Source organism: Antrostomus carolinensis, unplaced genomic scaffold, assembly GCF_000700745.2.
Source record: "Antrostomus carolinensis isolate BGI_N321 unplaced genomic scaffold, ASM70074v2 scaffold9379, whole genome shotgun sequence".
Taxonomy (NCBI): Eukaryota; Metazoa; Chordata; class Aves; order Caprimulgiformes; family Caprimulgidae; genus Antrostomus; species Antrostomus carolinensis.
The window spans coordinates 17,042-44,308 of record NW_010339203.1 but is presented as its reverse complement, the minus strand read 5'-3'; the positions used below and the strand labels follow the sequence as shown (position 1 = coordinate 44,308).

Genomic DNA, 27,267 nt, shown 5'->3' with positions numbered 1-27,267 from the left:
CAGCAGCGAAGGGCTACATGGGCTCTCGAGATCCTCCTCCGCAGTTCATAAGTGCCATTCCTTCAGTGCTCCCATGTTTTATTCACTTAACTTCTTACAGTGTTATTCAGGTAAGGTCTGTAACAGAGAGTGAGGGATACATTGATGAAATGTTTTTTTCCAGAAGATTCTTTTACAGTCCTGTACCAAATTTTGAACTGCACAGTGACGTTTTGGGGGACACAGCAGAGGGGTAGATGGCTGACGTATTGAAATAATCTAATGGAAGAGGCAGATATAATATCTTGTATCTTTCATTTGAGATACAACTTTCCACTAAAAGCTGATGCATGCCTAACTTGATAACTTTGTGAGAGATGTTTCAGTAGCTAACTGAGCTAATGAATACGAAAACACAATTAAAAAAAATACTGTAACACATGTAGTGATGGACTCTTCTGCTCTCCCGTCCCAGAAAGAGACAGTGATATTCAGGGAATCTCCTTATGCACATCTTGGGGAGCCACAGCTCAGTACAAAATACAACCCCTCACAAAAGCCAGGCTAGTTGAGCAAAATGGAGTCCTCAGCCTTCCTGTGTGAGGACTGCTGTTTGCTGTGCAGTGGTGGTTTTTTTTCACCCCTTTCTTACCCTCAATGAGGCAGAGCACAAATGGTTATATTAGTTGCATACTTCCTGAGAACACAGTGATCCACACATTCTGGGCTGCGGGTTGTGTTTTTCACATTCAGGCATAGGATGGGAGTTCATCAGATAGCAATGGGGAGCTCTAGCAAATAGCACATTTGCATCAGCAAAAACAAATTTCACAAGACTTGCTGGGAAGATTTGCCACGGCGTGCCACAGTCCTGCACTACTAACAGCACTGCACATTCATTTGATAAAAAAGATGACAACAGAAAATGAAACTTTTAACATTCTCTCCTATGAACACTTGAGAAGCACATTACCCCAAAGGCAGGAGCCTGTGGCTCACATCAGCTTTTCTGGGACTCCATAGAGCCTTTGAGGTAAAGGAATTTGAAGCTGTGGATAAGCCATGCTTCATTTGTCCTGATGGCAAGAAGAGCTCTCAGCACTGCTTTGATGCAAGTGACAATCCTGATGTCTAACAGTTTCCAAGAGTCCACAGGCTTGCCAGTAGGGTACTAAGATCACTGGGATTTGAGTGCCTTAGGTGCTCAGAAATATTTAGCCAGTACAATTTTTTCTTTGGGCAAGGTAGAAGCAAATTTCCTTGAGATTTTTGTCTTTGTTGCCAGCCAGTTCACCAGGTAAAGGTTAATTTTCTGAAGACCCAGTTTGCACACTCGCTGCAGCCTCTGACAAACTTGCCTAGCCATGACCTGGTTCAGTCTGTGTAACCTTACAGCCCAAACTGTTATTGCTGATGAATGTGTTCCTAGGTGGTGCAGTTAGCAGGATTTCACTTACCCTCTTGACCTCATACTCTATTCCGCAGTGCAGCATGGCCACAGCACAGATATCAGAATTTACCTTAGCTAATAAGAAATAGCAACTTTTGTAGAGCTGGTTTGCATTTTAATGGGGAAGATTTTTCACACTTTGTATTTCCCTCACTCTTAGTCCAGCCACATTGTCTGGATGTTAGTATAAAATTTAGGTGCATTATGAGTCCTGAATTGAGTAGTACTGATGCACTCTCTCTGGCTTGGTAGCAACAAAGAGTTGCAGCTTGGTAGTTCATGGGAAAGAAGAAGGTTTCCTAATGTGTAATAGCACATTAGGACACACATTTGGGAGTTTCTACACTTAGAATCCTTTCTGTATGTTAAAAATACAATGCAATATCTGTTCATTTGCAATATTTGAAAAGCGCTTTAAACAAAAAATGGGTAGATGCTTTAAAAAGCGACAAAAGGATTCCTCCAAGAAAAAGGTACTTACAATGTTTAGGACATGCAACTAGGAGCAGAGAGGAAGTTTGACAGAAACTTCGCCTGCTAGACACTTTCAGATATTCCATAAATGCTGAGAGGGCAGGAAATGCCAATGCTGATGGTCTGAACAGATCATCAACCCTTACGAAAGGCCAAGTTTTGGTCACTCTGAATGCCCGGCACCAGTTTTCACAGCACAGATCTTCGTCTAGTTGCATATAATTGGTGTCTTCTGTCCATATAAGCTCTTACTGGTTATGTAAGACTGGGAAGGAGGTTGAATTAAGCTTTGGCTGTTTCCAGTGCCATTTCTCTCCAACTGTTTTGGTGTTTTTATCTATGAATTTGTGTTGTGGCCCAGGATTCCTGGAAAAGGAGCAGAGCTCTGTTGCTCTAGACACTGCACAAACATCAACAGCACGCTCCAAAGAGCTTACAATCTAATAAAGGCTATATATACATGATTGATTAATTAAACCTTACAATTCCTAGCTGAGGTAAGTGTGAGGTAGGGCACAGCGAGATGCAATCAATTGTGATGTGGAATCTAAACCATAAATAGTATTCTGGAGACTAGACAGCAAATTTGTTTTTCTAATAGCTGCAGCAAAATAGTCTTTTGTGTTCTTCCAGGGTGCAGTGGGCTTGGTTTGGTTCAAAGTGCTCAGCTTCTTTTTGAACAACTTGTCTCTTTAGCTTGAAAAGTGAGATGGAAAAATATAAAACAGGTAAACATAAACAATTTTGCGATGGTACATGAGGGAGCAAAATAAATATTGGCAGTGAATGATTAGATAATTTTGGGAATCAGGAAATAATTAATTTCCTGACTTCTAATTAGTCTATATCTAGTACAGAGGAGCAATTCACTGTATCGTTTGGACTTCTGGAAAATGGGGAGGGCTGATTTCCAGCTCTGTACCTGAATTGTACAGTCAGGAGTCCTGGGTCATGCCAGCACAATGACTGGAATTACAGCCTGGTGTCTCTGTGATAGAGCAGTGAGCGAGGGTGGTCCTAGGAGAGTGGGCAGCTGTGAATAAAATTTGGATATAAACCTAAATTTCAGGGGGCCGAATCCATACTCTTGACCAGGCTTTTCTTTTTGCTGAGATGTTTCTGAAGATCTTTTGCATTACCAAAAAGGAAAAACAAAATATTCTAGCAATTTGGTTTTGGAGTGAGATTTCACACCTCATAACTGAACATGTATGAGAAGTGCTACAATGCTGAACTGGAAATGACAGTTTTCAGTATTTAGTCATTTCCTACAAAAAAAGGTACTGGCTGAGCCCCTCTCTTGTTTCCTTTCTCAGACCACTGATAGCTTCTGCCATGCTGGCTGTAGCGTGGCGGGAAATTAAAAACCGCTTTTGGATATTTTAAACAGCTCATGCTTTTTTCACTTCAGGTAGTTGCGTTTGGGATTTTTACATCTCTCTTGGAACAGAGTGGTAGCATGGGAAAAGGCCAGCTAAGGAAAAATATCATCCCTTTCCTGCTTCTGCCTCATTAGTCTTAGGAAGAAAAAGCCGCCTTCTTGACCTTGAGCAATCCCAGATAAGGGAGAGCTGGCTGAGGGCTCCAAGCACTTGATACTCAGGATTTTATGGGTGTAACTGAGGTTTATTAGGCTGGATGATAATTCTACCTTTGTATCATTCCGCAGGACGCATCACAGATTATGGATAGCATAATCACAAATACCTAAGTGATGCAGCAACTGCTGCCTGCCCCATGGTCCCTAGTCACCTACTGTGGGACACATGCCAGGAGGGTGACGAGCATGGCCAGATTTCAGCCTCATGTGTTAGGACACTTGAGAGGCATGTACCCAGATATAGGAATCACTCTAGACAGCAACATAGCTTTTGAGTTTCCCCATTTAAAAAAAAAAATCTTATCCCCATTAAAACAGAATTGAAAAATGTGCAGATAGGGAAGTAAGGCCACATGATGGATTAAGTGCCTTTCCCATGGCCACACAGGAAGTCTGTGGCCAAGCTAGGAATTAAACCTAGATTTCCTCAGTCTGCATCCAGTGCCCTGTCCCTCTATTAAGCCATAATTTTTATTTGTTATTGAATTTTCTATAGGCTGAAGCAGAAGTCTGCTGTTTGTGAGGAAGAGAATTATTAAAAGAAAAATATTCTTTATAATTGGTGAGAAACTGAGAATAGTTCTGGACCAAGTATTGCCCATTTCTAGTGCTGTTTAATGTTCTGTTTTTTCACAAGTTTACATCAGCATAAAAATCCCCTTGTGGTATTGCTCCTTAACCAAGCAAACTCCTCATGCCTTTCCTTATGGCTAGGACTGCAGTAGAGGCTAATGCTTAGTTGTTTCCAGCTGTCCTAGTTTAACAGTAAGTAGCATTATGACTGGCTTGACAGGAAAATGATCATATTTCTGCCTCTTTTGCTTGACATTTCTCATCCAAAATCAAATAGAAAAATTGCATCCATTTACTGTGGAGAACTTCCATAGCTAAGTTCTTACAATACTCATTTGACTTAACATAGCATTGTTTGTTAAACAGCTGCAGGACTGGTTTTTGTCTTTGGAAATGCTGACCAAAATCAAGAGGGGCTACACTAAAGTTAAAACCAGACCAGAACTAGTAAGGCCAGAAGAAGGCAGGCAGGTCATGCCCCTCAAACCCAAAATACAGACCAGCCCTTCTCTGTAATAGGTAGGACATGACAAGCTGGGCAAACTTTCACAATGGTCATAGTCCCTCTCACATATACATACATGGGTATTACACAGCTTGGTCACCCCGCCACCCCTAGAAAAATAATGCAACGTATAAACTATGCCACTGTGAACTAGAGGTATTGGTGCTATATCTGCAGGGAAGTGGAGGAGCAGTCAGAACTGCAGGATAGGACATGAAGTGCAGGTTTCCAACAGTCATAATGTCTAAGGGACTGTTGCCGTTCACAAAAGGAAACTGCTAACTCCTTCCTACGCAGGTAAAGTCATCTCTCCTCTGTCCCACACATCCCAAAATACATTAACTTTAGCGAAGAACTAACACTGATCGAGTGGCCCAGAAGATATTTCCTAATTCACAGATAAATGGTAGGCAAAATAGCTGAGCATGTTGATATTCTCTGTGCAAGAGTGTTTCAGAGAAAGTGAAGCTTCAGTAATACCCATTTCTTATCATCTCCTGACAGCCTCCTTTGTGGAGGAATAGCCACAAATGGTTTTGAATGAACAAAGAGGTGGCTTTATGCAGTGATGAACAAATAATTATACCACAGTACACCTTTGTGTTACACTCCTGTCTTCATCTACATGCGAGATTTCACCACTATCTTCCTGAGAAACTACAACATTCAGTTAGCCACTGGATGAGATAAAGACTGGAGCTTGGCTCAAAAGGGATGCATAATTATTAGTGTTGTGATATTTATATAGGGTCATTTCTCAAGTTTTTACTTTCTACTCAGCCCTTTATCAGACAAATTCTTGTTGAAAAGTCCCCGAGAAATGGGAGATTGTAAAAAGCTGGGTCCTGCTCTGTTCTTAAAGAGATTCATGCTCTGCCTTGTCTCTCTTTTGCCTGCAAATGGAGAAGAGAAAACTTTTCATGTGAATTTCAAACGTTTTCTGCTTCAGCCAAGTTTCATTCTTAACAAGTGGGACAGAATGGTACATGATCTCAGCGGAAGGACTTCCTAAGCTGTCTACTCCATCCGCTGGCAGACAGGCAGGATTGCCCACTTAGGCAATCCCTACTCTGCTTTAGCCAATTTCCTTCTGTACTCTTCCATCACTCTGTCCTCTGTGGCTGCCTTCAGCAAATACATCCATTACCTAACTGAGCCTTCTCACCCTATGGCTAGATATTTTGAGGCCTCTTCTTCATGTTTGATTTCCCTCTTTTCTTTCTGCGAGTGATTTGAGGAGTCCCTCCTCTTGGTTGATATGAAGGTGAGGAGTGGGGTGGTGGTAGGTCCAGGTTTTGTGAAGCCCAGCTGCACTGTCTTTCAGTAGGTGAGGAGCGGAATACAGGTCAAGTGGCCGAAACTCAGAGAGGACTCGTAATGTAGGAGATTACTGCAGAGGTAGAAAAGGCCAAGCCTATACATTTTTTGTTTGGTTTAATTTTTTTTTTCTGCTAAGCCACCAAATATAATTCCTGGTCTGTGCTTCCCTTTCTGTCACTTCTCCATAATTCTTAGCATTTCAGTTGGGCTGCTGTCTCTCGGCTGCTTCCTCTTTTCCTGCTTTCCTATATTTCATTATTTGCCCTTCTTCCTCTTCAAGTGCTTTTACAACAGAGTGAGGAGGATGTGGAAACCAGTTACAATATGACACACAAACTGCAGTGTCACAACTACGGCTCTTTGGTTTTGCCTTCGGGAGTGGGGGAAAGAAGCAGGTCAGGGTGGAGAGGCAGGAGCGGGGGGCTGAGGGAAAGAAGGGAGAGATTTATAAATAGGGAAGAGAAATGACAGAAAGTCACAAGGTTTACAGCTCAGGAACTTGGGATAATGGCTTTCCATGTAGTTTAAGATAATCCAAAACTGAATCATCACTGTGTCCTTGAATGCAAAGGAGAGATGGCAGTCTGTGCCAGTCTCAGGGTCTCCCACAATACTGTTGCCACAGAGAAGATATACCTTGATGTGTTTCTGAAACTTTCCCGTAGAGACGTGAAAGCTGACCAGACCTCTAGGCCTGTATTGTGCACAGCTCATAGTATTGCCCTTTCAACAACAACAAAAACACCCACAAAAAGCCTCCCCCCCACCTCAAAGGAAAATATATGCTTAGTGCCCATGCCTGTGTGTGAAGTAAACCTTTGGAAGATGCTGTAGATGAAAATGAGGAGCTGGGAAAACTCGCTCCCATGGATTTTGCTCCAGCTACCTCCTAGGGCACCCATTAATTAGAGGTACTCCCTCTCCTCTCCTCTCCTCTCCTCTCCTCTTTCTGTCTAGTTTCTCCTAGAAGCCTTTCAACTCAGTTGATTTAAATCTACATCATAGCAACTAGTGTAGGACTTGCTCCAAACTTCTGGGCCATGAGAGATGCTAAGGAGATAAACAGCTGTGGGTTGGGAGGAAATGGGTAATATGTCCAGACTGCTCTGTGTGTTTGTGGATCCTCTCCTCTCCTCTCCTCTCCTCTTTCTGTCTAGTTTCTCCTAGAAGCCTTTCAACTCAGTTGATTTAAATCTACATCATAGCAACTAGTGTAGGACTTGCTCCAAACTTCTGGGCCATGAGAGATGCTAAGGAGATAAACAGCTGTGGGTTGGGAGGAAATGGGTAATATGTCCAGACTGCTCTGTGTGTTTGTGGAAGGAGTTAGAGGAACAGTAGATAGAGGTTTCCTGTTAAGCCGGACAAGGGGGAAGCTGTGATGTTTCTCAGCTATGGCTGCGATTGGACTCAAGTTCAACAGCATTCTCTGTGTGGATTTGCTGTATCTCCACCCCCCTTGAGAAGCTCAGGTTGTCTTAAAAATTTGAATCTAAAAGTCAAGGGGACTTAAGCTCCTAAATAATTTAGATACTTCAGAATTGCTCTCTACTGCCGTGCAGTTGCTTGCAATCTGTGGGGTGCTGCAACGGAACAAGGGTTTGGTAGCCTCCCTCTGCTGCAGATTGGGAAGCAATGCCCAAACCAGCTCTGAGCTTTGAAATCGGAATATGCCAATACACATCCTTTTTGTTAACTGTTTCACCATTGGTTATGGCAGAGTTTGTGAGGAGCTAACAAATGCCTGCCTGCATGTGCATGCTAAATAGAGGGTGATCCTGATTTTCAGAGACGACTGGATGCCCAGAAATCCAGTATGGAGCTTGGTCTGATTTCTCAGTGATCAGTGTTTTCCAGGCTGATTTCTTTTCTGATAATCTAGTTTCATTATTGTCTGAAGTTGGAGAGCCCCAAAACATTAGTTGCTTTTGTAAAAATATTTTGTTGATGGATTGTTAAAATAATTTGTAGGGATATTGAAATGAGTGGAAGAATTTAGAAAAAGTCAAGCAGTATTTGCATGCTGGTTAAGTAATAGTAGATTATTCTGTTCTATACCTCAACCAGAAATGAAGACCTTGATGGAAGAATTTCTGTGATCGAAGTTATGTAGTTATGTAATTATCCTGTTCATAATAGTCAGTTTTGGGTTATTCATGACAATTTAGTCTAGAGTGGTGCTATTGGAGACCATTTAATTCAACAAGTACTATTTTGAAAGTGTTTTCCCTTGAAGCTCTGCCAGCAACATGTTTGCTTGGATGCTTTGTTGACCTATCCATGTTAAGAAAACAGTTGCATTTTGATGTAAGATAGTGATACTCAGCATGGTAATTGTGACTGTTTGAAGATTGTGATCTTGACTATGTTTCCAGTGAGCTTCAAATGTCAAATTATTCATTCAAGGGAGCAGGAAAGTAATTTTAAAACACCCTTTTACATTCACAAGCCTCAAGCATTGATGAAGATTTTTTCAGGATTTAAGGAAGCTGTGTCTGAGTGGATTGCCATACTGGCCTTTCTTCTCTGGAGGCATGATGATATCTGCACCAGAAACCCAACTAAACCTCAGCTTGGAGTGCCCGTCTGTGGCATGGTTCCCTTCTGATTTTGGAGATACCCTTCAGGACAGGGACAGAGACTCCTAAATTCAGCAGTTTCAAATCACAGCTGAGGTGTGCTTGCAGAGCACAGCTGGGGAGTTCAGCTAGGATGCTGTTCCTGACGTAGTATCTTTTACATATAGAAAATTATTTGGCCTGAACTTCTGTCATATTTTTCCCCACATCTTTCTGAGAAACTGTGCTTTCTTAATAATGTGTCCTTCTTTTTGAGCCAGCTGTTGCAGAAAGTTAGTGAAATCTAGGTTTTTCTCTTAGAATTGTATTCAAAGACCCAAGGAAACAGTATACAACTTTAATTGTGGGATGCCTCACAGAAGAACCATCCAACATCAGGGATGATTCCTCATAGTGCTAATATGGTTAAGGCTGGATTCTGTTCACGGAAGGGAAGGAGGGCTTGTATTTCCTAAGGTAAAAGCAAGGAAACAGCAGGCACAAAAAATGACCAAGGAAGTGAGGAAAGACACAAAGTCTTTTAAAAATAGGGACTAAGCTAAGTTTGCAGATTTTCAGAATGATCCGGATCTCTGAGTGTTTGAGAGTCTCCCAGCATCATTTGAGGTTTCTTGCCACTTCAGTACAGAGGACTGATTGCCTGGGGGGGACTCCGGGTCCTTGTAGCAAAACATTGGCTGCAATACACACTAGGAAAGAATTAATTTTGTCCTGACATTTTTTTCCTCAGAAGCTATCTAGTATTTCCACATTCAGATAATTCATTTAGTAATTGTGTAGAACAATTTATGCCTCTTCCCCAGAAGATGTAGTTTAGGATTTACTTTCATGGGACTGTTGAGCACACACAGTAATCAGGTAAACAGCAGTTTACATTGTGAAACCTGACAATATTTCTACAACCCAAAAAGAAAAAACTTCAATAGCCTTGGATGGATACTTTTAGAAAAATAACTGAGCACTGAGCACTCAGGATTAACATATCTAAAATAAAATTTCAGTACCCCTGGGCTTTTTCCCCATCTGGTGAGGGGGACACAGAGGACTCTGCTCTGGAATTTGAGTAGGCAAGATAATAAAATTATCATAAAGTGTTCCCTCTCAAGTGCTGAAATGGTTAGGTTCCTCTCCATTTCATCCTCCAACCTCTTCTCAAAAGCAGAGACTGACAGTGCACAGCCTTGGCACAGCACCCATAGGCACCTCCCCAAACCTAAACACAGCTGCTTGGTCTAATTTTAGATCTACTGACCCTTTGACAGCTGGGGAACTATCTACACTTGCATAAAATAGTGTTCCAGACATCATCACAGTAGCTAAACAGTCTCTGGTAAAAGTCCCCGTATCCGTCTCGCTAACAACGCAGGCACAGCACATTAAATGTCCACATGGGTGGATTTAGGATGGCCCAATCCTGAGCCAGGGTACTTTGTGTCATTACAGGGACAAAATTAAAGAGATGTGAGCAGCTCACTGAGCTGGAGTTTGAAAAGGGGAAGGTTTACAAGGGCTAATTTTGCATTCAGGGCAAGGCAAATTTAGTTGCTCTGAAGCAAGATACAAAACAGTTCCTATTCCTGCCTGTCCCTGTGCCCCACCCCACACTGCCCTGGCTGTAGGGCGAGCCTAGGAGCCGGGTCCTCCCCTCCCTACTGCACACCCAAGGACACTTCATTGCTCGTAAGCCGTAGCTTTCTTCTGCAAGGTAACAACTGTTGTATTCAGCTGGTACAGGCCTGACCAATATCCCCTGTGCATGTTTAGATTTCACAAGGTTTTCTCTTGGTCAGGCAGGCTTAAAATTCCCCCTTTAACTACAGCTCACATAATTTGACCATAACTGATTGCCTCAAGTGATCCCAGTGCAGTTGTGCTTTACTTGTATTTCTGCATTTAAGGCCTTTGCTTTGGCTAGGGATCCCCTCAGTAACCCCTGGGTTTGCAGGAAGATAAGGACAACTTCCATCCATGACAGCATGGCTTCATGCAAGAACTTGGCTGTCTCTCCCATCTGTGAGGAGTTTCTTTGGTCTCCCTGTTAATCTCAACATAGTTGCTCCTCTTCTGCAAAACACTAACCTTTGCAGGTGCGTGCGCTTTTCGCGTTCTCCCAGGCTGCCACGTGTGACTGCCATTGGCTAGAATTTTGTTGTATTAGTTGAGGACAGGTTAACACCCATTAATTTCGCCAAAGCATGCTTTGTGGAAGGATTAGAGAAGGATGATGCCTTGTAAATGTTAGATTATCATATGTCTGAGGCTCTGCTTCTGTTGGGTACCTGTCGCTGTGTGGTGAAAAGCATAAGCCACAATGTTTGTGCCTACAGTGTTTCTGGAGAATGCAGCTTCACAGGCATCAGACTTGTCGGCACGTAAGCATGTGTATCCACACAGATATATCTGTGTGAACCAGGAATGTTTTCATGTATGGTAGTGTTTTTACCTCACTGTTATGTATTGTTACTTGAGGTTACTTTGCTTTTTAAAAATGTATTGCTAAATGCCCTTTTGCTACTTCCTCATCCTTTAATGCCCACATTAAAAAAATCTGATGGAAGCAGAAGAGACAAAGACGTTGAGGATGAGAAGCTCTGCTTTTGCCATCACTTGTAAAAAAACCCTTTTCTCCTGTTTGAGAATCTTTCCAGCTTGCTTCTCAAAACAGAAAAGTGTCAATAAAGTTTGTTACCAGCAAGCCTGCAGCAGTTCCCTTCGCTTCTCCATCATGCAGCTGGTAAAAGACGCACAGCACTTTGTATAGAGGAAGCACAGGTTACAAATACACGTGGAACTTGAGAAATAGAGGCTTAGCATGGCTTCTTTTGTTAATGTTCTTTCTCTCGCCTTTAACATTTATTTTTTTCTGGTAATTCAGATGATGAACATCAAGTAGCCAGGTAGTTAGCAGTCCTTTGAAAAAACAACTTGAATCCAGTACAAAATGTACCAGTGAGTAGCACAACAAAGACAAGAAATATGAACTAGATCAGCGCCTTGGCTTGATTACAGATCGTTTCCTGCAGAAACACAAATTCAGAAAGATACATAAAAAGCACCTAACTTTAAGAGTGTAAGTACATTTCAGGGGCATTACTTGAATCTGTCTTTACCTTGTCCATCTTTACTGGTGCATTAGAGGATTCCCATAGGTGACTAACTGGAGGTTACTGGGAGTCTGCACCATGGAGCAAAAGCCACTTTTTGGACCCAGAGAGGACATACTCTGTTGGTTGTTTTGTTCACTTGTTTGCCTTAAGTACAGTTTGATCTCACTGCAGCCCCCGGAAAACCATGTTGATGTGTTTTGTGATGCAGTGAGCATAGCTCCCTGCTCCTTGCAGCTGAAGCCGAGCCGTGCACACCAGCGGGTGCCGGCACGGGCTCTGGCACCTCTCTGCCAGCAGCAGCAGGGCACCCAGCAGTGGGAGGAAATGGCAGTCGCAGGCGATGATATGGGTGGAGCTCCTCGCACCGGTTGTCCCGTGGGAGATAGCTTATCTGGGGACGGCTGTGTTTCTGGAATAATATACATTTGATTGAAAGCCAAAATTAGAGTAGGGAAGAAATTGGCTGCCAAGGGCTGATTGGTGCTTGGAGTCAAAGGAGGGGCAACACGGACCCCACAAGGAGGATCTCCTTATCCGTCAGCAGCAGTCTGCTCTACCTGCAGGTGTGCCCCAGTGGTTCCTGCTACTACTCTTCTTTCTGTTATTTTTGTTTCCCCTTAAAAAGCTGGCTGAGAGCCTCTTATTAAGAGGCCTTCATTTTTATCTGTTGTTCCCTCTTCATCACGTTCCAGTCTCTGGTAAAGAGTTCAGCTCTTTCGAGCAAAACAAGGTGCCAGCACCGCATCACTGGGCTGCCTTGCTGGCCTCGGACATTCACCTCCCAGTGTGCTAGTGGTCTCACTGTCCTGTCACACAGTTAATGCTGGACCCTTTTTTATTGGAAGCCCTCCATAACAGCTTGTGTAACATAGGCTGCATACAGCCCCTTTTATTTATTGAGGTGTTTCTTTTTGAACATAGCAATTAGGTTGCATTGTAGGCTCTAACTTTTTAGGCAATTCTGAGTTGGCCTCTAACTTTCAGTATTTTTGCACATGCAGATACCACAAATGCTTGATTAATTGGGCAATGCAGTATTGTATGTAGAAAGGAGAGGGCAAATGAGTAATTTTTAACAGCACTTGGATAAATTTGCTTTTTCCATAGCTAAATAACTAGTTCGTTTGAATCAGTTCCACCTATGTTTTGTTGTGTCTTCTGAATTTTACTGAAGAAGGGCTGAGGCCATTCCATAACTGATTATGGTTGCTCTGCCCAGACCTTTTGTTGGCCTTTTTCACACCTACATAATTTTTTGTCACTTCAGAAGGTCATAAGGGAAAGATACTATTAATGGAAACATAATTTAAATTAAAGAATCAGTCTTTGTTGTTGTCAAGCCCAGCCAGTGAATACTGACTCCTTAAATATTCTGTGGACAAACAACTTGCTGGTGTGCCTTACATTTCTGAGAATGGCTTCCTCCACCTGCAGTGCTCTTATGTGGTGAGAACAGTGCTGATGCCACAGTAAATGACCATGACGTAAAAAGGGGAAAGTTTGGATTTCAGGTCATAGCCAAACACTAGAATTTGGTGCCCTGTAACAAAACAGAATAGCTGTCATATCTTACATCGAAATAACAGGTGGAATTGCTGTCAATATTCTGTTTTATGATTTTTGCACCTATGTAAACAGGAAAAGATCCTGGCTGCTTTTGTTGACACATGTGGGCATGCTGAGGTGATTTATTTTGGCATGATAGGCTTTTCTAATCTCATTCTGCCTTTTTAGCAACATTTTCTATAATTTGTTGGAAAGGATGGTGTTAAAGGTTTTCTCCTCCTCATCATAACAGTGTTAATCCACTGTTCAAATTAGACAGGTATTGTTGAAGCTTTATCTGTCTGCAGCTTGAATAATTATGGTTCTTCATGAAAAACTCTTATTGGACTTTAAAGATACCATTTAAGCATCAACTAACATCAACAAAATATTTCTGACTTGTCTTGGAATAAAAAATAAGCCATTCAAACGAAAAATGACATGCACCCAAATTATTTGAAGCAACTTGAAGCGAGGTCTTTTCTTTGCTGTTGGCTACAAAGTACAAGCAAGACATTGCATGGACCAAAAATCAGATTATCATGGTTATTTTCAAAGAAAGGCTAAAGGACAACTTCTTAAAGGCAGATATGTGCCACAAGATGCAGTTAAGTACCTATTGGGATAAAAATACTAATGATGCTCAAATCCCATTAAATATGAAAGGGAGTTAGGGAACTCTATTGTTAAAATGCCCCAGAAACTTCAGTGTGATTTGTCTTTCTCTGTTACTCTCTAAATTCCTTTGATACCTAGGTCTTATGCTTTTTTTTTAATTCAAAAATCCCACCAGAGAAGAATATTACTTGGGAGGTGAATGTTCCCTTCCAAATGGGATTTTGGCCCAAGTACTTAAACCTGTGCTGGTGCCAGATTCTCACAAAACTGAAAGGATTTTACACCTGGAAAGGAGTCCCATAGCTATAAGAGAAGGTAAATTGGCAATAGGTTGAAAACAAATTACTAATTCTTCACATGCCTTTTTTTTTCTGGCTGCCTATTTCTCTGTCCTTTAAAAGCCACCCTCCATGTCCTATTTCCCAGGAGGTCCATTTGGTTTCTCCTTTCTCCCCGCTACCAACTCTTTCACTTCCTGCAAACACCTCCCTTCTCTCTCTGCATTGCTCAGCTCTTTCCAGGGAAGTGTGACTCTGTCTACTTGCCCTCTGTGCTGCCTTCTTGACTGTCCCAGCCTGTGTCTCATGCTAGGCCAGCTACACTGCTCTTTAATGTTAAATCATATCGTCACCCCTTTCCCCTTTGACATGTCAATTATTTTATTTTTTACCAAAGACTTGCATAAACCACCTTTAACCATAGAATACAGAATGATCTTTGTAACACAAATTTCAAATACTCTTCAGAAAGAGTGAAGCTCCCAGTAAACATCAGAGAGCACTAAAGACCCACCTAGTGCACTGCTTTTGGGTAATTTTTCCACGCTATGGGTAGGTAAAAAGGGAGGGGAGCAGAGCTGTCAGTTCAGTGACATTGATGCACTCCACACTCCTTGCAGGAAAAAAAGGGTTTGGATTAAACTCCTCTGAATTGCAGTAATGTGTACAAAGAGTAAAATACACAGCTTTTTAAGGTCATCTCCAACCAAATCAAAGTAAATTAGTTAATGAGTAATGTCTTAATGGTGTTAGAAGAGCCAATGAGAAATTATTACCATGAATTACTGTAGGGCTAATTAATGGCTACATGTATGTGTACATAGACATGGATGTGCACAGAAATTATTTCTACAACTGTATCGAGTATCTGTTTGAGAAACCTGCACAAATGCTGAGTGTGTTCTTGATCAGTGCATCTGAAAAGTCTGATTCCCAGGTATTTGTCATATCCTCAGTGCTCCAAGAGTGATTTTTTTCCCCAGTAGAGCAAGGGTGACACAGGAACCTTTTTCACAAAAGAAAAAAATTGTTGATTTTTATTTTCAATCTAAGCCTCTAGAAAAAAAAAGTGTAGCCTGCCTTCCTATTTCTCATTCAGATTTAATAAAAATCTTTAGAATTTCTACTGGAGCCATTTCTCTCTCTTGCTGTGTCTCCTGCATCAGTGGGGCTTTTTTCACTAGTTTTCATATGGAAAACAGGTTTTCAAAAAGCGGTAAATTTGAACTTGAAGAGATTTTGTTTGTTAATTAGACCTACAAAACCTCCATGAGGACCCAGGGCGAGGCAGATGGCCTCACCATCCATAAGCTCTCACTGGCAAAGTGTGATCCGCACCTGAACCAAGGCCCTGCCGTGAGCTGTGCTGCCAAATGGATGGGCTTGTAAGGGCATCCTGGATCCTTGGCCTCATCTGCATGGGGATGTTTGTTGTGCAGCACAGCTGTGGCAGTCCAGGGGCATAGCTGCCGAGTGCTTTAGTGAAGGTTAACGGGATCAATATCCCTATCATTGCTTGCATCAAGTAATGAACTCTATCATTACTTGTATCACTGTGCCCCATATGGCATGTTAATTTGCAGGTTACTACTCATAACACACAGGGTATGGTGCGTTTGTGCAGCTACTTTTGTGTAGATACATTTTGAGGACAAGCCTTAGAAATGCAAATTAAAAATATGTCAATATACACAGTAATATATATATAAAATCAAACTCCCTCTTCTTCCATTGCATAAGACCAGCAGACGTGGGAAGAAAACAATGCAATTTCACTTTTTATAACTGCAGTGACTAGAAACAAGGACATATAAAGAAGTAATCTCTGGCACACAAAGAGGGCCTGTTGGGAAAAAATAAATCCTGAGAGGAACCTTGCCCTGCAGGTGCCTGTGGTTTCCTTGGGGGCAGGAGAAGGCTCTGTTAGGTGCTCTGTTCCCATTGACCCTTTTGAGACATTTTAGCAAAAGTTCCTCTTGACTTCATCAGGAGTTAACCTGCGAGCAAGGGGAATACCCAAGAGAGGTTATGCATTTAGAAAATATGATAAAACTCCTTGGATGCTCTAGGAGAAAAAAAAAAAAAAAAAAAAAAAGAGCCATGTTTACAGATGGGAATTGTTCTGGGCAGGTCAAGATTCCCCTGCCAACTGTCTTGCTGTTGTTCCGGCTTAATCCTAAACTGCTTGTGTTGCTTCTGTGGTGATAGTTCTGTCTTTCTCCTGGTTATTTCTCTTATAGTGATAATGCCATCTTCTTTTACATTTACTGCTAGCAGTACCACAAACCAGCATCCTGTTTGCCTTCTTTATTGCAGCTGTGTACGGGGCAGAAGGCTTTAGGGACTTTCATGCAATAATTCCCAAATGTTTTTCCCGTAAGTATACTGCAAACTCAGCTCACTACAAACCATTTCCATCTAGTTCCTACTTTTATGATTTTTGTTTGTGTCATTTGGCTTCTCAGTAATGTATGTTTGTCTACATACACTACCAAAGGGCTTAAGTAGTCTGATCTTTTTCTTCGTTTACATGTATTTTGTTTTAACTTAACATAAAGTCTACTTCAAAAGCCACCTTCTCCAAATCCACAGCAGGCAAGGGGCCTGTAATCATTTTGTATAAATATATTTGCATTCAAATTATTGTTCGTATAATTAAGATAAAAAAATTGGTGTGTGAATTATGGAAAATCTGTCATACCCTCAAGCCAAATAATTCTATTGCTTCTGTTTGCCATGGTGAAAACAGCAGTACGGGGTTGTAGTCCACTAAATTTGCAGAATAGTGTAGATCATCTTTGTAAATCATTCTTGGGTCATTGATTTTTTTTTTTTTTACATATCTCTAAATTATTCCTGTTTTTAGGGCATACATTTTAAAGGAAAAACTGATATTTGTGATGTGCACTCATTCTGTCTTGCATATGATTTCTATTAAAAATGCAATATTTTAAAAATCATTAAAATGCCTAGATTGATAGACTTTATAAAAGGTGTCCAGTCAAGCAGTGTTCAGAAATGTGAACACCTTTACAGCCAACATATTTCCCAGTAGGATTTTGAGTCAGATACTCTTGTCAGTCACATCCATGCAGTCCTCCTGGGACATCTGGGAGGTTGCAGGGTGTAGCGGAGAAGAGTTTGTCAAACCTTTCAATTTCAAATGAATGTCAAGGTCTTTCATGTGTTTGGGTAACTGCTGCCTTTAGCTTAATTATGTCATTTCTACACCACCACTTACGAATAAGGCTACCATGAAATTAATGTTCCACAAAACGAAAAGACTTGGTCTTTATTGGGTGGAACAGACCCCTCGCATACTCAGCTAGCCACTAAAGTAAATGCTCGCCTTTTTGGGGAGGGGCAACGGAAGAGGTTTCTCACTGAAAGGAAAGTAAGATTTGGGACAATGAAATAGTCTTTTTCAGACTAATGAAGAACCATTTTTTCACCAAAATCATCAGATCAGAAAAGAGGGAAATAACTGTAAAGATTATTTTTTCTACACAAAATATCATACAGTTCTGTAGGGAGAGGAGGAATTAATAGTGGCATTAACTGATCTGAATCTTAGCCCTTTTCCATAACGTTTAGATTTGCTGTGTTCATATAAGATCAAATTTACCAACCTATGCATTATCACATGTAGTGAGGCTATGCCAAATTTATACCTGAGTTGTTCTTTTAGCTGCAGGTAATTGTCACCTATGGGATTATAACTCAAAGGATTTACCCATAAAGTCTAAACAGTTCTCCCACCTGCCTTTGTTTATTTGACTGGTTTTTAATAGTAGCTCATGGCTGTATAGATCTCTCCTCTTACTCAGTGATCCTAATCCTGCTGTCCTAAAAACCAATTAACAGACCTATAACTTCCTGTTATGCTAGTTCTTGCTCTTAAATTCTCCCTTCCATCCCTCCCCACTCTGGTTTCTTTATCAGTGTTTGTACTCTTTGCTTTCCCTTTGTCATTGCTTATCCCATAGAACTGCAAACCAAATATTTTGATTCAGTACAACCCTTGGGATCTTCCTGCCAGGTGGAGAATGTTGCATTTTCAGTTCATTTGCATCCTTTGTCTTTGATGAGTTACTTACTTTCACAATTGTTTTGGACAAATCCATGTGAAGTAGATTCATTTTAAGTTTCATTCCAATTATTCTGAATTGTCAAAATGAAGGTTACAAATGCAAAAATCTCAAAGTGACCTAGGAACAGACTTGTAATGTCGTTTGTGTTCCCAGCTCCCTGGATGCCTTGTATTTGTCTTATTGATATTCACTGTTCATTGCTCCATGTGTTACAAAGTCATCGTATTGCCCATAGAAATGTAGTTGTGTTTGTAGCTTTTGTTATTTAGATGTATTGTACATGCTGTTTAGAAGTTATCTCCTTTGATGTAATTGTTTCTTTGCCACCATATTTATTCTGTAACACAACTGAGTGGCATCCTGTATTGTTTTTTTCAGCTGGTAATATTAAAATAGAGACTCAGAGTGATGAAGAGAATGGGCGTGCCTGTGAAATGAATGGGGAAGAATGTGCGGAGGATTTACGAATGCTTGATACCTCGGGAGAGAAAATGAATGGCTCACACAATGGCCCAGGCAGCAAGGCTATGTCAGGAGTTGGAGGCATTCGACTTCCTAACGGAAAGCTAAAATGTGATATCTGTGGGATAATTTGCATCGGTCCCAATGTACTCATGGTTCACAAACGAAGCCACACTGGTAAGGCCTGCCATAGTTTTTACTTTAGTTGACAAGAACTGGCCACTTATTAGGAACTAAGACTTATTTTCTGTATCATGCACATGTTCCCTCTTCTAAGATAATGCAGCATCGATGGGCATTTGGAACTCGGTTATTTTGTTACACCATTTCGGACAGCACAGGAATTGAGATTTCTCCTTGATAAGAGTCTATCTATTAGGCTAGAAATTGTGCAATTTGTTTGGTTTGAAGCTACATGAAAAATTCATTTTTTCTTTTTAAGTAAAGAAGTCCTGTTTAATTTCTAAGAAATTTCTAAGAATTGCTGAAGAAAAACCCATTTGTGGCTAACTCTGAAATTGACCCAGTTCTGATGTTTCCAACAATGCAAAAAAGCTCATTATGGATCAGTGATTAGGAAAGTAATTTGCAAAATAAATGTTAAGGGAACTGTACTAGCAGTCTTAATTTTAAAAGAGGTTAATTTTATGTCAAATGTTTCATGAAGTAAAAACAAGTACTGTCACTGGTCAAACCTGGACTAAAAGGTTTCCACTGAAACACCAAAAGGGACATGTAAAGATGTTGTGCTCCATAGGAATGGCTTTTCATTATATAGTGCTGTAAATCTTCTTGCCTCAATTTTCTAGTTTTAAATAGTCTCAAAGAGTGTAAAAAAATGAAGAGGCTGAAACAAATGAAGAAGGACCAGAGTGAGTCTCATCTTCCCTGATATAAGCTGTCTGAAAATTAGGCTTCCAATAGATCCATAGTCAAAGAAGAAGAACTGAACTGTACTGTTGTGTTACAAAAGTTTCTTTGAAAATAAATAAAGTACTTGGCATTTTTGCATGAATATTCAAATGACAGGAAGTTTTAAAATATTTTTAAGGTGAGAACAACCTGTCCAGTGGTTGTATTCCACAGAAATAGTCATGCTAGTGAACAAGTAGTTACTTTCTTCCTCTGCATCTTCCCAATCATGCTTAAATTACTAAATTTAGAATTACTAGGGACTGAGATTAGCAAAGTGTTTTCAGAGCTTCATAGAGAGGATCTGTGAAAAGACCCTGAGTGTTGTCCATCTCCCCCAGTGCTAATGTCTGTCATTGTAACTGTGGCTGTTCAAGCTCTGTGATCTGTTAGTGTAGCGTGGGTTAGCCACGTTCAGAAGCATTACTGGTGATAGTTAGCAATGCTATTACATTGCTTACTTCAAAGTACTCTTCAATTCAGTATGATAAATTCCTTCATCAGGGAAGAGCAGGTAATTATCTTTATTGGAAATGCCACAACTAGTTCTCAGAAGACAGGCTGCAGCCTACTTCCTAGATATAATAAAGTTGGTCGATTGTTTCCTTTTTTTTTTTAATTGAATATTGATGTGATCCTTTAAAAGTTAATAGAATGTATATAGAAAATTACTTGGACATGAGGCCTTTTAAACAGATCCATGGGCTTGAAGAGGATGCTGCAGTAGCTGAAATAAAATGTTGCAACTTAAAATGCATTTAGAGGCAGAAGGTTTTGTGTTTAAGGACGCTGCTGTTTTATTAAAACTATGCTGTTACTGCTTCTCGGGGGCTGTTTCAGGTCCCTGGGGGTCAGAGGCAGTGTTTGCACCAGGGCTGAATGGCCTCTGTGGGGACACACCTGATTTTAGGGAGGCGGTGGGCAGAGCTGCCTTTGTTTCCAGTGCACTGGCTGGTACCTGGCAGGATGAGTCTCCAGAGGATGACCTGGGCTCACTGTTCCCTGTGGCAGTGTCCCCAGGGGCCACTGGTTTCCCTGACACAGACCTCCAGGTGCCCATTCTCCTTGCCTGGCAGCGGGACTCAGGTGCCACACAAGGACTGTCACTCTGAGACTTCTCCACCCTTTGCAAAGCCCTCCCCTTGCCAATGGGATCAACTTTTTAATCAGGGAACATAGTCAAAGCCTACAGTGGAAGCACCTCACGAGCTGCACTTCACTCAGCAGGACCTCCTTCTTTTACACTTAATAAAACTAAAGGGTGGTAAATTGCACCCTTGAGTCCTTCCATGGGAAGAAAGCCTTTGCTTTTGCTCCACCTCACCCTCAGCTCCTTTCCTGTGCAGCCTCTTTGGGTGAGCGTAGGTGGTTTTTGGGGGGCTGACAAGGGAGTGGAGCCTAAGAGCTGGTAGTTTAAATTAAAGGGATGTCATGGGGAAACAGCGGTGACTGCTTTTCCTTTCAGCTGTGCTGTGAAAATTAAAGTAGAAATGGGATATACTATTACAGACATTTAACTGACTACGCCGAAGCCCATTTCAATACATGGCCAGTGAAGGAATCAGCCTTGCAAATGAATTACTTCGCTGCTAATTCATGTAAAACCTGCATATGCAGTGAGGTTTTCTTAAATAAATATTTGATAGGTGAACATAACTCTAGCACACCAAAATGCCAAACTAAAATGACTGCCCAACCTGATAAAAGGCATAATTATTTTTAATGAATACACCTGCCAAGTGCAGATATGTAGAGCAGCACCTGATATTTCTGCCCTCTCCTGTCTGCAAGCAGCTGTACAGCACTGACTGCTTCCTAGCACCTTACCTGTTGCTCCTGTCTGAAGAGAAAATCCCACTCACAGATGCCTGACTCTCCTTACTCTCCTTCCCCAAGGCTTGAAATACATTGATTTTCTCCAGCTTGCACTGCCTTGCTTGGTGTTTAGGAAAAAAGAGGTCTAGAAAGGAGAGACAAATGCCCCCTGACTCCCTGGTGCTGAGACCTCAGGCTATAGATTCAGTCTTTGCTTGCTCAGTGTGCACATATGTATGTGCACGTGTGCATATGTATATATATGCATATAAACATGTGTGAGCATAGGTATATATATTCCCTTCTTATATGTACATTCCTTTAACTTAAATCACCAGTTAGTTCCCTAATGTCTTGTTAGTTGAGTCTGAATGTCTCAGATTTATTTAGAAAACTAATGCCCACTGAAGAATGAGCATTATAAAAAAAGAGAAGAGGGCTATGCATGTCTCTGAATATTAGGTGATTTTGTCATCTATTGTTCAAGAAATGAGAAAGATTTCAATTAAGATGATAAATATTCTTCAGTGAATAAGTAGTCCAGGGCCTGTGCTCCCACTTAGGCTTGCAAATCACTGCAATGGAGGTTAATTCAGTCCAGGGTCCCACTGCAGTTTTTGCTCCTGGGGCCATATTTTTCTGTAGCTACACACCATATGGTGAAATCCGCACAGGATAGACGTGCTGTTCAGAACTGGCGAGAAAATAACACACAAAGCTAACTGTTTAAACAAAAGATGCATTATGTATTTTTTTCTTTCTGTTGTGTCCCTTCCCCATTTTTGGGGGATAGCACCACACCCAGTAACCTTCCATCAGCAACTGTCTCCATCCTAGGGCTGGGAGCTCTGCTGGGCTCACAAGATAGGCGTTCCCCACCCTGGTAGTTGCAGCATGGGTGGCCAAGCTACACGTAGTTTCGGGGACTTTCAGTGTTGGTGTCATTTCTCTTGTATAGCAATGTGAGTGCAGGTTGCCTTACATTTGATCCCACTGTAAATTTTGTAGAAATATTTGGTATGCAGCAGTCTCGTTTGAAATGATCTGTCTTCTCCACCCAGTGCAAGATTTCACCCTGTAATTGCAAGAGCTGTAGGCTGGAGATACATTTCATTCTTACTTTGCTTTGCATTTAATTCCTGGAGTACTTTTGTGATGCTCATTTTCTCCTCTTAGGCTCTTCTGAGTAAAAATAACAAATGAAAGCTAGAAAAACTGTTTAGTAAGAATTAACCATAGCTTCTGAATTTGTGTCCCCCATGACAAACTGACTTCTTCATTACTGTTTCAGTCCATTTCTGAAAAATACCTTCCACGCTGAATAACTGCTCCAAAGATTAAGAGACAGACCCTTATCCATTTTCATTCCCCCCTAACAACTACCGTGCATGGTTTACGAAGTACCTTGCATAATCCTGTAAGGCTAATGCTGGCAGTTCTGTGGGCCACGCCAGTTGAACCAGTTGTGGATGTAGTTTAGTTGAATACAGGTACTTGATGGACAAAGAAAGTGAGCTCATTTGGCTCAGACAGGGACTATGCTGACCTGCTTGAAGCCGTTTGAGTAATGAAAATATCTTGCTATAAAGTAGCTTCATTTCACTGTTTGCTGATTGCTAAAACTGCCAGCCCTGATGGTAGAGTTTGCAGATCTGAGAGCTGGGACTGTGCTGCTGTCTAATTGATTTTCAGGTGGTTCTTTGTGCATTACACGAAAGTCAAAAATTATCATGCTGCACATATATGCACATGTGTGGACATACAAGTTGGTCCTAGATGTGCAAAATAATACATGATGGCTAAGTGAGAGAGAAGAAAGAAATAGTTTAACTTGTATTTATTTTTTTATATCTCAACTTCAGCACTGAAATTTTAAAGTTATTGTTATCTAAAGAAAAATAAAACTAAGAACAGGTCATCTCTGGGCTGTTTCTAATATTGTCAATGCATTATAATTACTATAGCAGATTACATTTATGCCTAAGAGAAACAGATTTCAGTAAATGAGTTTCAAAAGGTGGTTTGACTTAGTTGAGGGCTACAGAGAAATGTGCACGCAGTTCCTGCTGATGGAGTGTTCTGGTGTATAAATTTTCCTTTACTCCTATCTGGTAGTACTGGAAACATATTTTATTTCCCACTGACTTAAGAAAAGGCTTCATCTATCTTAAATTTTAAATAAATATCTAAGTGAATAAATTAGCATATTGATTTTAAACAGCACTAAAAAGCTAACAACAGCCATATTAATTTTTGTAAAGGCTAGTTGATTCGCTTTCTTGCTAACAGGCACCAGTTTGAACAAATCAAGGCTCTGTCTCTTCAGGTTTTTCCCTGTGTCTGTCCAAAGTGTAGGCCAGCAGAGCCCATTTGTGCAGCTCCTCTGTTCATACCTTACCTACAGAAGGGTTGGGACTTTAGCATGGAAGGACAGGCTTCCTTTGCACTGTCTTAACTTATGTGATTTTACTCTTTCTCTTTCTCTTTCTCTGTCTCTTTCCTGATTTGGCTGCTTAGGGACAGACAGGTAATGGAGAAGAAATTGAAAGGGAAAATACAGGGAAAATGTAAATGAAAAGAAGTTATTATAACTGTTATAATGAAGTGCCTTTCATTTAAATATAAGAATGTAACGCTGAAATGAACTTGTGATCCTGAAATGCATTTTTAATGAGTTTCCTTTTTATTTTGCTGCTTCAGTGGCATATTTTAAAGACCCTTTGAAAAAAGCCACATTAAAAACCCCACCAAATGCCACAACATGCAAAATTGGATATTGGTTTATTCCAAAACTGCTGATCAGGAAGAGTGGCTCTTCAACACAAAATGTTGCAGTCACTTTATTTAAATGAGTTTGAATTTGCATTGTGATGTGCCATTCTGATTTAGAAAAAAAAAATTAGATTTTCAGATCAAATTGACCCAGCCAGTGAAGCATTAAGAAACTGGCAGGTTTAGTCTGAAAGCCTCATGTTATATCAAACCTGCAGCCGGTGGAAGTCACAGAGCAGCAGTGAGAAAACAACTTTCTCACTGAAATCTTTCTCTTGTTACCGCATAAGAATTTTTGTTCTCACATATTTTCTCCTTCTCCCTGTAGGAGAACGCCCTTTCCAGTGCAATCAGTGTGGAGCCTCCTTTACACAGAAGGGCAACCTTCTGCGCCACATAAAGTTGCACTCAGGTGAAAAGCCCTTCAAGTGTCACCTGTGTAACTACGCCTGCCGTCGTAGGGATGCCCTCACGGGACACCTGAGGACTCACTCGGGTAAGTGAAGGTGCAGGACCATCCAGGGGTGCTCGTCACTGCAACTGATGAGGAGATAAGGGGCGTTCATGGACACCAAGCCCGAGAGGTCTTCTCACCCTGGGAAGGCAAGTAGCCCCATGTCAGGATTAACCAAGCTGTGAGCTGGCTGCAGTGTTTTAGCAGCAAAGAAATTACTAAAACCACATCTCACGCTCATGATCCTTCACCGGAAGAACTGGGGGTTTTTTCCCATACTTCTTGGGTTTCATCTTACAAGCCTCATGTGAGTAATCCATTTGATGGAACTATGAACATGAATTAAAGTTGATGAATGTTTTAGGGTTTGAATGGCATTTATCCACATATAGGCACAATTTAAGGTCTAAACACAGTAGGTCTGAAGTCACAAAGTCTCAAAAGCCTCCAGTCTGGTAGTCATTCTCGACCTAAGGAGTGAATGCCACCCCCAGCATTTAGCAGCACTTAGTTGCGGCACCTTGTTATTAAAAGTACTTTGAAAGAGAAAGGGTGGGGAAGAGGGAGAATAGGGAGAGGAAAAGATAATAATCTTCCAAAAGAGAAAGCTCTGCTAGTTTTGCAGTGTTTTGTCTCAACAGTAATATGGAATCTGAATAAATATTTCTTAATAGCTGCACTTGTCCATTACCTCGAACCTCTCATTGTTTGACAGAAACCATAGTCAGGTACCTTCTGTGAAGCAAAACCAATTTAGCACCTTTAAAGTGCCTTTAAAAACATAGTGTTGTCTCATCTAGTTTCCCAAGGTAAGCTGGAAATGCAAATTGTTATTTGGGTAGGAGACCTCCAAAACACATTGCTGGAGCTGACACGGGTAATTTTACTTGTAAAAGGTGGCTTCGGGACCAAGTTCAGGGCAGCAGAAGGGGAGCTCTCAAAGTGACATTTTTGTGTTGCACAAAACTAAGGAATTTCTCCTCTAGCACATTAAATAATAAGATTCCTAGTGTGTGTCTCAGATGTCCAAAATAATTTCCACTTCTCCTGTTTGATCCTGGCCCAATTCAGGAAAGCACATCTTTAAAATACTATTTGCCTCCCTCTCCCTTGCTGTTTCTGATTTCTATGGCTGCACAATTTTAAGCATAATTTTTCATATATACATGAAATTACATCTAGACACTTTTGTCAGAGACTGAGGATTCCATAGCTAAAGAGACAATGCATAAACTATAGATTGTGATTAGTTCCTGCAATTAGCAAATTGTCATCAGTACATTATAAAGCAAGTTGTATGTCTGAGTCTGATTTTCACCTAAGAATTTGTAAATAAAATTCAAAAGTTAGTCTGTGTAACCATCTAATCTATATATCACATATATATATATGAAATCACATGTATGTGTGAAATCGCATATAAGGTGACAGTCTTGTCATGCTAAGACAGAAAATTCAGGTCCAAAAGTCCAGGAAACCATGTTGTAACTTTGAAATTCCTGGAACTACCTACATCTGGATTGGTGTAACACAGATAAAATTTTGTCATGCCATTTCTCTTGAATTTCCAGAAGCAGAAAACATGTGAAATCTGGCATTGTCCTAAAAGGGTTGAGCTGGTTCTTGGTTACATCAGAACTGACATCCAGCTGTGCGCAGGTGTCTCTAGCTACACCACCAGGTCTCCTGTTGGCAGTCTCTGTGGGAGCTAGGCACTAAAGCAACTACACTCAGGCCCTTGAAGGTGTCTCAGTTTCTAACTTGTATAGATGCCGTTTTTGAAGATTTAATGTCACAGTCCTTATCTGATGTGAATCATCTGAAATCAGCTTGCAGCACCCACAGAACTGGCCTGTTGATGTAAAGATATACAACTGGTTTTCCATTAGTTTTGGAGTTTTTTTTAAATTGTCAAAGTCTTTCTTCAGTTCACTACAGCATGGGTTTGTTTTTGGGGTGAGCTTTTTTCCTGTTCGTCTTACATTATTAATATGCTGTTGAATACCTCATCTGAATCTCTCAATTAATTTTCTCCAGTTGGCAAACCGCATAAGTGTGGATACTGTGGTCGCAGCTATAAGCAGCGCAGCTCTTTGGAAGAACATAAAGAACGCTGTCATAACTACCTGCAAACCATGAATATCTCAAGCAGCCTTTATTCAGGTAACAAACATGTCCATTTGGGGATTAACACTGTCTTGTCATGTACACAGAAAAAGGAGTGCAAGAGGAACAGTAGTACCATTCGTGGCGTCTTTTGCATTGAGGAAGCACCCCCCATACGTATGATATTGCATCTGGATTCATTCTGTATTTGATAAATACTTGGCTGTTGTCTTGTTTTGTTTAGCTCAAACAAAAAATCAAAATAAAACTTAGGCATGTAGCAAAATGCTTGCAAGACCTGGAAAATTTCAGTTCACCATCTCAAGACAGTATGACTACATAATCTCACCACCTTTCCCTTTTGCTTGGAGTCCTATATTGCAGTACTCCTGTGGATGTATTCTTAATAAAGACTTAATATCAGTGTTCCAGGTAGGGCTGCAGAGTCTTCTGCACTGCACATTTCCTGCCCTTCCCAGGCCCAGCTTAAGGGGCCTACTTGACCACTGGGACCAATTCATCTAACAAGGATGAGCCACCTGTCTTTGATTTTACTCATCCAAGCAAGAGTTTAGCCAGCTTGACTGAGACAGTCCACGAAGGCTAATAATTTGTTGACAGACTTCT

General features: G+C 40.9%; 1 protein-coding gene across 14 annotated transcripts in view; it reads left to right on the top strand.

The window, feature by feature from the left end:
- Window positions 1-27,267, top strand: part of LOC104530989 (DNA-binding protein Ikaros) — a 54,796-nt gene that overhangs the window by 18,015 nt on the left and 9,514 nt on the right. For 2 of the 14 annotated variants that reach the window (XM_010175747.2, XM_010175745.2), the window contains exons 3-4: window positions 24,409-24,576; window positions 26,572-26,697. The exons of 3 other annotated variants lie outside the window; for them this stretch is intronic. In XM_010175747.2, coding sequence (XP_010174049.1) covers window positions 24,409-24,576; window positions 26,572-26,697 — 294 coding nt within the window. Of the gene's footprint in view, window positions 1-16,344; window positions 16,405-18,497; window positions 18,759-24,408; window positions 24,577-26,571; window positions 26,698-27,267 lie in introns of all 14 variants that reach the window. 9 more of the 14 variants (XM_010175746.2, XM_010175744.2, XM_010175752.2 and 6 more) reach the window with 6 other exon arrangements.